General features: G+C 39.0%; 1 protein-coding gene across 1 annotated transcript; it reads left to right on the top strand.

The window, feature by feature from the left end:
- The first annotated feature begins 330 nt into the window (after positions 1 to 330).
- en2a (engrailed homeobox 2a) lies at positions 331 to 3,066 on the top strand. The gene is made up of 2 exons (XM_078281031.1): positions 331 to 873; positions 2,747 to 3,066. Exons 1-2 carry the CDS (start codon positions 387 to 389, stop codon positions 3,064 to 3,066), a joined length of 807 nt encoding a protein of 268 aa, XP_078137157.1. The 5' UTR covers positions 331 to 386.
- The last annotated feature ends 11,079 nt before the right edge of the window (positions 3,067 to 14,145 follow it).

Consider the following 14,145-nt stretch of genomic DNA (forward strand, 5'->3'; position numbering starts at 1 on the left):
AGTGAGAGTATTAGAGCATCAGTTTAGGAGCCTCTTTATTTACCCTTAGTTTAGTTTAGGTGTATGCATTACCGAGCACACTGAAATCGGATAACACTAAATTGGATGGTGCACAAATGGCACATGTTTTAGCTCTGCGATATCAGTTGTAACCCGAGATTGAGGGAATATATGTCAAAAAGTATGTTTTTCTCAGAGGACACTATCGCAAGGCTTTGCATGGTGTCCAAGGCATTCACTAGTATTAGTAATAGTATTTGAGTTTTCCTATTTCACGCGCGCGGTTTTTTTCTTTTTTTTTGCAGTTTAATTTCCCTGAAGTTCTTTGATATTTTTTTATTGCAGCGAAGAGAGCGATAAAGGGGTTAAAGAGAAAGTGAATCAGTATGGAAGAAAATGATCACGGCAACAGAGACGTGGTGGAGCGGCAGGAGTCGGCGGATGAATCCAACAGAGCCATCCTTCCCCTCCTACAGGCGCCGGGGAACCTGCAGATCCCTCACCGGGTCACCAATTTCTTCATCGACAACATCCTGCGGCCGGATTTCGGACGGAAAAAGGACGGAGGCGCAAACCGCGAAGAGAGTAGCCTTGCATCGCGGGAGAGCCACAGCAGCCCCGACGCCCCTCAGACCGAGCCAGTGGGGAACACGGTGCCGGCGGAGGGGACCTCCACTCCACATACGGTTACCGGGACCAAGAAGCCCGCTATAGCCGCCGAGGAGCCCCTAAAACCCCGCGGGGAGAGCGGAGACCAGTGCCTAAGCTCAGACTCAGACAGTTCCCAAGCCAGCTCAAACCCAGCCCAGTCTCAGTCCATGCTGTGGCCAGCCTGGGTCTACTGCACCAGATACTCGGACAGGCCTTCTTCAGGTTGGTGGCACCGTGCATGCCTTTTACTATACCGTATTCTCGGTAACCTGAAATACCCCGTAACACTGACCTCGGATGCCTTGACCGAGTTCTCCCGACGAGAGTATAGCGAACCGTGCTGAGCAGCGTAAGCTAAACATACATCAATTTAGAATGTTTAGAAATATTATTTAATGTAAAACACAAATCCAGTGGTAGACTACACGAACAACACGTCTTTGTACAATAGGAAAAAAACAAAAACAAATAACGAAATAAAAAGTGGGCTGTTCGGTGAGAGGAGGCCTATTTTATATGCGAAGAGAAAGAAACAAATATTTCTTTTAAAACTGTAAAACTTACCTAAATCTTTATATTTTACATACTCACCAAATACATCAAAACATAAAAAACAGCCAATTTGTATTAGCTATTACGCACAGATTTTACGCACGGATTGTTTCTTCACTACAATTACATTCAGACAGTGCTCTTGTATATTTCCTAGGGTTATGAATATGATAATACTGATGTCCTACATATTCTAAACATTCATAACACATGTCTTCCAGAGAATCGGCAGGTCTGCAAAATAATATGTAGTGCTCTTGTTGTAGCTGTATAGTTCCTTAGAAGCGTTAGGCGAGTTGTGTTTGGGCTGAATTACATATGCATCTGTTTTCACAATGGATGCTCCCATAGCTCGTGTATGGCCAGTAGTGAGGTTTTTAGCATTATTTAAAATCTCTATTTACAAGAAAACATGCTACAACTCGTCCGCCTGTAGCAAGGTTACTATCTAGTGTATTTTCTTAGTGTCTATGAAAAGTGGAGTACAACTTGTTCTCATGCATTATGTAACGCTGTATGGAGTGGCGTAGGCGACTACTACGAGTTGTAGAGTTGCACCGTTTTTATATGGGCTGCTTGAAAAAAAAAGACACACACACACAAGCTGATTCATCATTATAATGGTTCGGCCTATATTATGTCGTTTCATTAATGTTTTCCACACTGTTTGGAGGAGGGAACCAAACACTAAGTGCAAAGCTCCACCAAATGAAACATTAACGTGTATCTGATGGGTGCTGCTAAAATTCTATTCACGTTTGCCCATTGAGGAGCTTTTCAAGTGGCCCACAAAAAAATAAATGCAAAGAATCTGCATTGAACTGTATTTCAAAACACTGGCTGAGATGGATTAGTATTGTTTTTCCAAGTGTTGTCCTATTGGTTAATAATTCCTTATTAGTACAGACTGTGTGTGTGTGTGTGTGTGTGTGTGTGTGTGTGTGTGTGTGTGTGTGTGTGTGTGTACACACGTATATGTGTGTAAGCGAGGAAGAGGGATAGAAACAGGGAGGGAGGGAGGGAGGTAGGTAGGAGAGGTTTTGCTTCTTGGGTGTTTTCTTCAGTGGACGTGTCAACATTTTACAATCAGTCCTCATTTTTAGTTTTCCAAAAATGCTTTAGGGAAACAATACAACTTATTAACGTATTTTGTGAATTTTTTTTGATAAAATAGCTTCTGAAGACATGGTAACATAATGACAACAGATGTCTGAAGAGACATTTGCTTACGTAATTCGACTTTGGAGATTAAAATTAGTTAAAATAATATACATTTTCTTCTAAAATAGACTTTACGCACGTGTTTTAGATAAATGTGAAGGTTTCATTCTAAATGTAAAGTAGTAAAATAGTATACTAGTTATACATGGGTTGAGTATTTAAATGAGAAAACCTTAAAACGAATATATATTTTTTCATTTCATATGAAGCCGATCGTCTGATTAATGTCCATGTTTTTTTTTTTACCATATTCAAGACCATGTTGTGATACTGACAAACCAATGTCTGTGCCCCCCCCACCCCTATATCACCCACACTACAGGGCCAAGATCTCGCAAACCAAAGAAGAAAACAACCAGCAAAGAGGACAAGCGACCACGGACGGCCTTCACAGCAGAACAGCTGCAAAGACTAAAATCGGAGTTTCAGACAAATCGGTATCTGACCGAGCAGAGGCGGCAGAACCTGGCGCAGGAGCTGGGCCTGAACGAGTCCCAGATCAAGATCTGGTTTCAGAACAAGAGGGCCAAAATCAAGAAGGCCAACGGCGCCAAAAACTCTCTGGCCTTGCACCTGATGGCACAGGGACTGTACAATCACGCCACCGTCACGTCGAAAGACGAAAAATCTGACAGCGATTGATTTCCAGAGAAGTCACAGCAGCCTCCTGACGAAAAAGACCCTACAGTAATCCTATGATAGATTTTTTTATAGAGATATCACTGCAAAACTCTACCTACAGGAATATTTAAAGATACCACAGCAGATAAAAGTTCTATTTCTATCACTATAATGCTGAATCACCACAGTTACACTACAGAAAATAACAAATAAGATCATTGGACTAAGAGTCCCTACAGGAATATTTAATGATACCATGGTCTCTATTGGTTCCTATAGGAGTATTATAGCGATTTTTCGTTACATGGGAGGTTTTATCAAGCCTACAATGCAATAATTTCATCGAATAAAAGGGCCAGTGGAGTATACCAGCATAAATTGTTAAAAAAAATAAAATAAGAGATATTTCTGCAATATCACGTCTACAAAAGATGTTGTATAAAGGTATGTTTTCATTGTTTGTCGCCCCCCCACCCCTCCAGGAGGTACAAATGATTACACCCATAATTTTTTATATAGGCCTACTGCTATCCATGATTGTCATCATTTTACATTTAACTAACTGGCACTTGACGTTTCGATCTGTCAGCGAAGTGAACAAACTGAAGTCCAAAGAATATTTTTCTGCTGCATCCAGGCTACTGTGAATTTAAATAAATGCTAACCCGATTTTTATTTCGATGCTTGTTGGTTTCCTTGGTTGTGTTTTAATGTAAAAACGGACAGAGGAAGGTGCTTTTTGAGTGTCAGTTGCAGACCTAATTGGGCAGACAATGAATTTTGATACGTTTTTTAAAAGAAAAAAACAATCACAGGAACCGTTTGTTGTTATAAGTGACAGAGAGGTAGCGACTTTTTTTCTAACACGCCACTGAACTAAAATGCTAAGTTAGGCCTTGCTTATATGTATGTGGTCGTCTCATAGTCTTTCAACAGATATTATGTGCGTATTCCCTTCGTTATACCAATGCATCAGTGCAGCTATTATAGTTTTTAACTAGCAATATAAATCATCTTTTTGTAGCTTACTGAATTGAAGGCTATAATGCTGCCTATAAAGTCACACAACAACTCTGTAGCATAAAGACAATGACAACCATTCTGCGCACTCTTTGAGTATAGACTATAAAAGCAGGTTATAGGATGTTCTTGTTAAATCTTTCTCTATATACAGTTTTATTACATATCCATTTATCATTAAAGAAGGCAAATCCATCAGTGACCGTATTACAAATGTTGGAAATCTCTTATCGTTGTTGAAAGGACTTCATATGTGTATTTATATAGATTATATTGAGAAAAAAATCTATCCAATGGCCAGTGTTGCTTTAGAGTAGATATCTGAGGTGTTTACACTGCTTGTTTATCTTGCAATAACTTCTTTTTGTTTCCTTTTTTTGTGAATGAAAATAGTTTATGGGGCCTTTGCATGAAAGCTGCAATTTGTTGTACTTGGGCAAATAACTGTGTTTATAAACTTTGGTCTTTATCGACAGAAGTATGATCGAGCTAAGTTTTAGACTGTATCCATACCAAATTGTGGACTTTTTGCCTTTCAAAGTGTTTTTGTTGTGTATCTGCAAAAAGTGTGTGTGAATTAAAATCCACCAAACAGAAACACACTTTGCCTTAAAGTTCAAGTGTGAACTTTTTATGAAACAGAACTGTGCTGAATCAGAGAAGCAGTATTACTTCAAATGCATACTATTCAAGTTGAATGCCTTTAATGAAAACTGCTGGTATGACATTATGAATTTACTCATCAGCGTATATCTATCTATATATGAACATGTTTAAATAAAATTACAACACAGAGTTGTAGAATACAATGCTATTTTTTATTTTATGTTGGAAGTATTCTTTGGTATAAATGTACATAATTTGTATCATGTATTAATTGTGTAATTAACTGCCTCCTGAAAACTGCAAAAGAAGAGTACAGTAAATAAACCTTGAAGATTATACACAAACAAGTCTCTGGCATCTTAATGTGAAGCAAAGAGTTCATATATTGCCATTAAAGCACAGAAAAAAGAAAAGTGAGGCCTGGCTGAAGCAGTAAGTGTGACCTTCAATCAATGCTGAGCTTCTGCAGGCATTCTACTCTCGAAAAAACAAATGCATTATAGCTATAATTGTCTAGAAAAGAGAAATATGTACAAAAATAGTTTTAAACAAATGTTGCCAGAATTGCCAGATGTCAAATATTCACAAATGTAATCACAAACATTATTAATTTGCATAGCATGACAACCCTTTTCATGCAAACACCCACTCATTCTATGGGCGGTTCTGGATCACATTCATGGAGGATCAAATTCATGGGTTTTGAGATTAAAACATTTTTGAAAGCATCCAAACATTATGCAAGGGAAAGCCTTGAACAATTCCCAGGCATGTTTCCTCAACAATGCCTTATCTGCATTTCCATACTTGCACCGCTAGTCTTTGAACGCCATGTCTAACGGCCAGTGACTATAGCATTAGAGCGGATATGGCTGCTCCCAGCACTGTCTTCACGATGGTCAGTCTTCCTCGTCGCTTCTGGAAAGAGCCAGTGCTGCTACCACAAGGCAGGGGAGTCGAAAGGAAAGAGTGAGAGAGAGGGGAGGGAGGGGGTGAGAGAGAGAGAGAGAGAGAGAGAGAGAGAGAGAGAGAGAGAGAGAGAGAGAGAGAGCGCAAAATGAAGGTCAAAGCCTGTCATGGCTGCAGGTGGCTGGTTTCCCCCCTCCCACCCCTCAGTAACCCATTCTCCACACACAGCTTTCTCTCTCACTCACTCACTCACTAACTCTCTCGCGCACACACCTTACTATCACTTGGTTTTATTTTCTTCTTGCCTGGCATGCACACATCCCCACACAATTCATTCATTTCTGTTCCTACTCACATGCACACATACCCCTGTTGTTTTGGTCCTTCATTCAGCGCATCAATAGGAACCTTCATCAAAATATTCACCGGCAGAAAAGCTCCCTGAAGTTCAGATAGGGACACCAATGCATCAACAATAGCTGAAGCTGTAGGGCTGCATGGGCACATTCTCCTGGAACAAAAGCTTTTATCTGAGAATAATTTGTCTCATCACCAGAAGAAGATTCAGGTCGTGAGTGACCAGAAGTGGTCCTTGTTTGGGCCTCTATCTGCATCACGCAACAAAAAAGTCTTGCATTGCTGTGAGAACATGACAGTATGAATCATCATTAAAATGAGAAATAAGCATCTCTTCTGGAATAGGATGCAGAAGTTATAAAAATGCCTAGAATAAAAGTTATTTTCTGGAGCATTGCTGACAATTTCACAAAGTTCTTGTGCTGTAGAAATGGAAGTGAGCACAGGATACATCAGGAAAGTATCAATGTCTACCTCTAAACACAAAAGGGCCCCATCCTGCTATGACCTCTCCTACCATCCTCCCCCTCCCCTACTGTGTCATTTACCCAGTTTCTAAATGCTTCCTACGGCAAGAGTGGAATCTGCTCAGAGGTGCCTAGGCTTTGTGGCGGAAACATAATTAAAGTGGTGAAAGATGTAAAAGGTGAAGAATGGGGATGACATCAGGCCAATTTCACACTTGGCACTCGAATGGCTAGGTCCAAGCCAGGACTCTTGCCTCGCAACACAGATCAAAGCCCACCGTCACCGCACCAGTGCAGGCAAAAAAAAGAGGCAAAAGGACACCTAACTATGCTAATCCCCAGGACGAATATATTTTAATCTTGTTAGAATACAAGTTAATGCTGTGGCTCAGTGACTGAACTTTCTGGCAAGAATAAGAGGTGGACAGAATTACTTTTACCTTTTCTACATGAGGTGCCTCTGTCTGGCACCGGATAAACAGCCAGAGTCTGAACAAACTTTCTTTTGGGCAAACTCAGCACATTAGCAAGCCACATACTGTACAGGCAGCAGATAGTAGTCACAAGCCAATGAAAAAGCAAGCAACAGTTTTCATTACAATGGAGGGAGAAAAATTAAAAAAAAAAAATCAACCCCAGTTGATGTGTCAGTGACCCCGTCTGAATCCCCGCTAGGGCACCTAACATGCGAAGGAAATGAGTATTTTGTGGACTGGTTTGTCCCCTCTCACATTGAGCCCTCCTTTCTCAAAAGCACCTTGGTAACCCTTGATCTCTCATGTATGGAAGTCAGGGCACTGGGGCCTGCAGAAGTTGACTAGGCAGACAATAGCAAGTGGATGCTTTCTGGAAAAGTAACACCCAGGCAACTCTCATTTCACACACGGTGTTTGAGCGACCCTCGTAAAGAGATACCAGACTTTTCAATAAAAGATTATTTTTGTTCACTTAACGAAATTCAAGAAAAATCTTTTTTTCCCCATGTAGCTACCATATCTAGCTTTTTGGAGTGGATGTTTCCTGCTTAGGGGGATACATTAAAACATGAAATCTTGCACTAAATTTCACAAAGTTGTTCATAACATGGTTTGACCAGCAGTACGTCTGGTCTACACTGACTGAATCCTGGATGGGTCACAAAAGATTCTTCTCTTCTTTTTTTGTTGTTGGTGGAAACAGTACTGTGAGAAGTCTGTAGCAAATATTTCTTCATAAAGAGTTCATATTTGTTCAGAAAAAATCTAATTATGTTACATTTCAGATGATGACATGTTGCATTGATTGTTTCAGTTACACTGACTGACTTCACTTTGACTTTTTTGCAGACTGCATTTAAAATAACATTGACTACATCTTTTGGTAATATTACTTGCTCTCACTAGTAATTCAGGTACAACAGATCAAACCAAGCACTTCATGATATACTAACTTTTATGATATACTGATATGTTCTCTTCTTAGCAAATGGAAGCAGATATTCCTCACTGAAGAAAACAATTTTAACCCATGAAACATCAACAGATTGTGTTCATTTTTTAACTACTGTATATGTTTACACCTAACATAATGAGGGTTACAACTAGTTATTTATCATTAGTCGATTAATCGTTCAATCTATAAAATGTCAAAAAGTCCTAAAAATGCCTCTCAAAATTTCCAGAGCATGAGGTGACATTTTCAAATTGCTTGTTTTGTCCAACCAATAGTCAAAAATCCAAAGATATTTAATTTATGTGGACATAAAACAGAGAAAAGCAGATAATCCTGTTTAAAAGCTGGAAAGTTTGGCATTTATGCTTAAAGGTGAATTAAACTTATCGATTATCAGAATTGTCATAGGTTAAATTTTTTGCTCATCGACTAATCAATTAATCAATTGTTTCAGCACATATATATATATATATAAAAAAAATATACCAGTACAAATACTATTGTGTAAAATTCGTCACACTTAAACTTGTGTTCTTTCCTTAATACTAATGCATGAAAAACTCAAATTATATTCAATCCACAATTTCTTTATGAAGGGTTGCAGTTAAACTCTAATGCTTCTTTGGCCGTTTGCCCATGTGTCCCGTTCAGTAAATAACCTAATAAAGTTTCTCAATTTATCAAGTAAACTTAGTTTCGAAAATTGTTGCAGACGACTAATAATTAAAGTGGTGAAAGATGTAAAAGGTGAAGAATGGGGATGACATCAGGCCAATTTCACACTTGGCACTCGAATGGCTAGGTCCAAGCCAGGACTCTTGCCTCGCAACACAGATCAAAGCCCACTGTCACCGCACCAGTGCAGGCAAAAAAAAGAGGCAAAAGGACACCTAACTATGCTAATCCCCAGGACGAATATATTTTAATCTTGTTAGAATACAAGTTAATGCTGTGGCTCAGTGACTGAACTTTCTGGCAAGAATAAGAGGTGGACAGAATTACTTTTACCTTTTCTACATGAGGTGCCTCTGTCTGGCACCGGATAAACAGCCAGAGTCTGAACAAACTTTCTTTTGGGCAAACTCAGCACATTAGCAAGCCACATACTGTACAGGCAGCAGATAGTAGTCACAAGCCAATGAAAAAGCAAGCAACAGTTTTCATTACAATGGAGGGAGAAAAATATCAACCCCCAGTTGATGTGTCAGTGACCCCGTCTGAATCCCCGCTAGGGCACCTAACATGCAAAGGAAATGAGTATTTTGTGGACTGGTTTGTCCCCTCTCACATTGAGCCCTCCTTTCTCAAAAGCACCTTGGTAACCCTTGATCTCTCATGTATGGAAGTCAGGGCACTGGGGCCTGCAGAAGTTGACTAGGCAGACAATAGCAAGTGGATGCTTTCTGGAAAAGTAACACCCAGGCAACTCTCATTTCACACACGGTGTTTGAGCGACCCTCGTAAAGAGATACCAGACTTTTCAATAAAAGATTATTTTTGTTCACTTAACGAAATTCAAGAAAAATCTTTTTTTCCCCATGTAGCTACCATATCTAGCTTTTTGGAGTGGATGTTTCCTGCTTAGGGGGATACATTAAAACATGAAATCTTGCACTAAATTTCACAAAGTTGTTCATAACATGGTTTGACCAGCAGTACGTCTGGTCTACACTGACTGAATCCTGGATGGGTCACAAAAGATTCTTCTCTTCTTTTTTTGTTGTTGGTGGAAACAGTACTGTGAGAAGTCTGTAGCAAATATTTCTTCATAAAGAGTTCATATTTGTTCAGAAAAAATCTAATTATGTTACATTTCAGATGATGACATGTTGCATTGATTGTTTCAGTTACACTGACTGACTTCACTTTGACTTTTTTGCAGACTGCATTTAAAATAACATTGACTACATCTTTGGTAATATTACTTGCTCTCACTAGTAATTCAGGTACAACAGATCAAACCAAGCACTTCATGATATACTAACTTTTATGATATACTGATATGTTCTCTTCTTAGCAAATGGAAGCAGATATTCCTCACTGAAGAAAACAATTTTAACCCATGAAACATCAACAGATTGTGTTCATTTTTTAACTACTGTATATGTTTACACCTAACATAATGAGGGTTACAACTAGTTATTTATCATTAGTCGATTAATCGTTCAATCTATAAAATGTCAAAAAGTCCTAAAAATGCCTCTCAAAATTTCCAGAGCATGAGGTGACATTTTCAAATTGCTTGTTTTGTCCAACCAATAGTCAAAAATCCAAAGATATTTAATTTATGTGGACATAAAACAGAGAAAAGCAGATAATCCTGTTTAAAAGCTGGAAAAAGTTTGGCATTTATGCTTAAAGGTGAATTAAACTTATCGATTATCAGAATTGTCATAGGTTAAATTTTTTGCTCATCGACTAATCAATTAATCAATTGTTTCAGCACTATATATATATATATAAAAAAATATACCAGTACAAATACTATTGTGTAAAATTCGTCACACTTAAACTTGTGTTCTTTCCTTAATACTAATGCATGAAAAACTCAAATTATATTCAATCCACAATTTCTTTATGAAGGGTTGCAGTTAAACTCTAATGCTTCTTTGGCCGTTTGCCCATGTGTCCCGTTCAGTAAATAACCTAATAAAGTTTCTCAATTTATCAAGTAAACTTAGTTTCGAAAATTGTTGCAGACGACTACTTTCCTGCTCCCCGAAACTCTGAAAGCTTTTCAATTGAAAATATAAGCTATTTGAGCTAAAATCAGTATGCAACGAAACAAATCCTTTATAATAAACAAGCTTTAAAAACTAAATCTGACTCCACAGAAATAATACCTTTCTCTGACATCTTTTTTTAAAGTCCTAAAGTGGCATTGGATGTTTAATACTTTATCTGTAATGCACTGAAGTATACAATGTTGAATATCTACCGAAATCAGTACCAAGTTCATGTTTGAGACAGGTTCTAAAAACATCCAGTGCTCTGGAGGTAACAAATGCACACAAAGGTATCAAAGGTGCCGCCTGTAATGTGATATGCTGCATTATAATTTCATAAGATGAGGGAGTTTATGAAAAGAAAACCAGATCCCAGATCCCTTGAACAGAAATAGTCAAGAGGGTTGTGTTTCTTACATTCTTTTTCTATATACTAAATTAAGATGTACAATGTACAGTCATGCCATTTCTGGCCTTTGTTAGGGAGTTTGTGTTGCTTGCTGACACAGCTAGACAGGGTCAAGGATTCATCTGACTCACCTCAGGCCCCCTGCTCTCCCCAGGGACTGACCTGTCACTCACTTTGTGGTTACGCATCATAACTGACAGAGGCACAAAGTGAGAGCTTGACGCTGCATCAACAGCAGCAACATCATCACCAAAACCCATCCCTCGCATGACATCTTCCTCCTAGTCCACCACCAGCTCTCTACACTGTGGAGGGAAGGAAAGAAAAAAAAACATATTCACAACAAGAGCCAGTAATAAAATGCCATGGAGTGTGAGTAGGAAGACCTAAAAATAGAAGATGTGGACATTTACCTTAACATTCTCCACACTGCAGTTTGGATGTGGGATGCCTTGCAATAGAGTTGTTACGAAGTGGCAGCCCGACCTGCAAAGGTTTATTGGGTATAATACTTCATTTACAGGTTTATTTAGACTGGATACACACATCTACACTGTGATCCATTCTAAATGGGTCTCTAGCTCATGGAAACAGCTTTGGGTTGGTGTAGCGTATAGCCTTTAATTGGTATTAAGTAGATGATATAATAAGCACACGCATAGAGCTGTTTGACTAAGAGCAAAGGGTTTGAATGGCCACTGATCATAGCACTTTGTTCTTTCTACATCAAAAATGAATATAGTCATTGAAATGCTGTACCACTTCGCTGTCAGCATTGCCGCTATGGCCAACGCTGACAACCCAAACTAATACATATATACAGAATAATATAGCTTGTTTTTTACATGTTAGATGCTACAGAGCAGAAAATCCTGTGATAATCAGCAAGTGTCCGTTCCCCGTGCCAGCCTGCAACCAATAATTTGTTGAATAAAATGGCAGCCCACCAAAGACCGGGGTGAAGGGTTAAAACATGTTAACACTTTCTATTATATTGTAGTAATGGACACACTAAATCCAAAAAGCACATTTAGCGTTGACGTTTTTCTATTTGGCTGCATTTTCACTATGAAAATAATGTAGCAGTGGGTTTGCTAATTATGTTTGGATGGATTTAATTTATAAACATTCATTTCAAAGAGGAATATACAGCGGCATTTAGTTCTAAGTCGAGACAAATTGTGGCTGGAAATATAGCACTATCGTGAACTACTGATTTTGGATAAAGCGGTGACAAAAGAGGTTAACCCTTCACTGATTTCTGTCCAATCTACCTGTCTAGACTTCTTCAGATTGTACATTGTTCTCAGACAGCCGAATACACCAAAAATAATCATCTCAGTTTGAGTTGGCATACAAGGCGAGCTATGGCTCAGTCGACCGTGCCTTAGCTCACAGTAGTGGGCGTCTCTCTCTTTCTCCATCTCACTCATTTTGCTACATGCTGCCATTTTAACTGTTCCTGAGTGGCAGGCGAGAGGGCGGGGTTGGTAGTGGCGGCCATGATGGTGGAATCACAACACCCACTCCTGAGGATCAGCCTCAACATCAAAGCCAATTCACACATTTGGCAATGTTGTGGTTCAGGCCAAAACCAGGGATTCTAGGTATAGGACGAAGTATGACATGATAAATAAGAATAACACCAACATCCAACTGCATCCACAGCAAAACATTTCTATTAGATAATAAAACATACTAATTACATTATTTTGACAATTTGAAAACAAGAGAAAATGTTGTTCTAATTATTTCATAACATTTCTATAAAAATAAATTCTACTCATCTGATTTGTGATATTAGTATATGTTTAAATTCAAAAGTACATAGTATACATCAATAGTAGGCCAGTACAGTATATAGAACAACAGTATACACCAATACTGTATGTCAGTGCTGTATGTACTTTGTTTATTTACCAAGATTTGGGCTCAGATTTGCATTGTTTATTGCACTGCACTTCTTGGGCTTATATTTACTCATTTTTTTCATTAAAATCGTGCATGTATAAGCTCTGAACAAGTGCAAATTATGAGAAAAGTCCATGTTAAAAAGAGCTGCTCATTACTTTCATATAGTGAAATATATAAAATCACAATTTCATAAAGATAAAACAGAATAAAATAGAACGCAACATTACTGTCTGCCTAAGATAGAAAACTGCCTCGGCGTAACAAGGCACAACATAAAAACAGCTCAGTACGACGAGTTTTATCAGCAATGTTAAAAAATGCATGTCAATGTAAGAATATTTGTTTTACATATAAACCGCCTGTTGAGTATAATATTTAACAACATAAAACCTATCAAATTCAATGATTACTTACTGTGCATGAGAAACAATGTCCAAAAATGTATCAAAATCAAAAAACTATCATGATCCAAAAACAGCATGACTTCTTTTACATGTCACAAATAAAACAAAACTAAATCAGTCCCCCTTCCAAGAGTGTCATCGTGGGATCAGATGAACTAAAGCAAACAAATCAAAAAATGTCAGGAAAGTAACATTGTCGTTTCAGAGTTTAAAAGGCGAAGGATTTTGTCAGCTATATTGTTGTCAGCTATCCTGATGTCCTGTAACCAAACTGAAAATGTCACACAATTATTAAAATAAAAAAAGGAAGTTTTGCCAACAAATTCATGCTTGTGGTCCCTCAAAGCAGATTGTGTATTATGTGGGTCACATCAGTGCCCCTGCCTCATTTCCCCACCCCCAACCCTGAAAATTAAAAAGAAAAAAAAATGTCTTCCTTGGATGACCAGAGTGGCTCCTAACCAACTACATTTGAGGTCAAAGTTCATTATGTCCCCTTGGCAACACCAGGGCAACAAGAAACGGTGTCTAGACAGGTCATGGTATCCCCCCATGCCCAAACCAACCCACCACCCCCTGGCTCTTTCCGGAAGGAGGTGTCAGCAGCAGCCAAGTGCAGGGTAAACAGGGTGGAGGGGAGGGGAGGAGGGGAGGGGGGAGAGGGGTGGCCTTTGGCCCTCGCGAGGTCGGATAAGCACCTCCACCCTCCACTGATCAAAGATGAGGATCCTCCATGCCAGGGCCTTGGTCAAAGGGGGCAGGGTCGGGAGATGAACTCTGCATTTCTGTAATCTAGACGTGTCCAGACCTGATTGTCTTCTTTCACAGCCCAAAATGGACCCTTCCGGTGCCGCTGA

This window comes from Sander vitreus, chromosome 22 (assembly GCF_031162955.1).
Source record: "Sander vitreus isolate 19-12246 chromosome 22, sanVit1, whole genome shotgun sequence".
Classification (NCBI taxonomy): domain Eukaryota; kingdom Metazoa; phylum Chordata; class Actinopteri; order Perciformes; family Percidae; genus Sander; species Sander vitreus.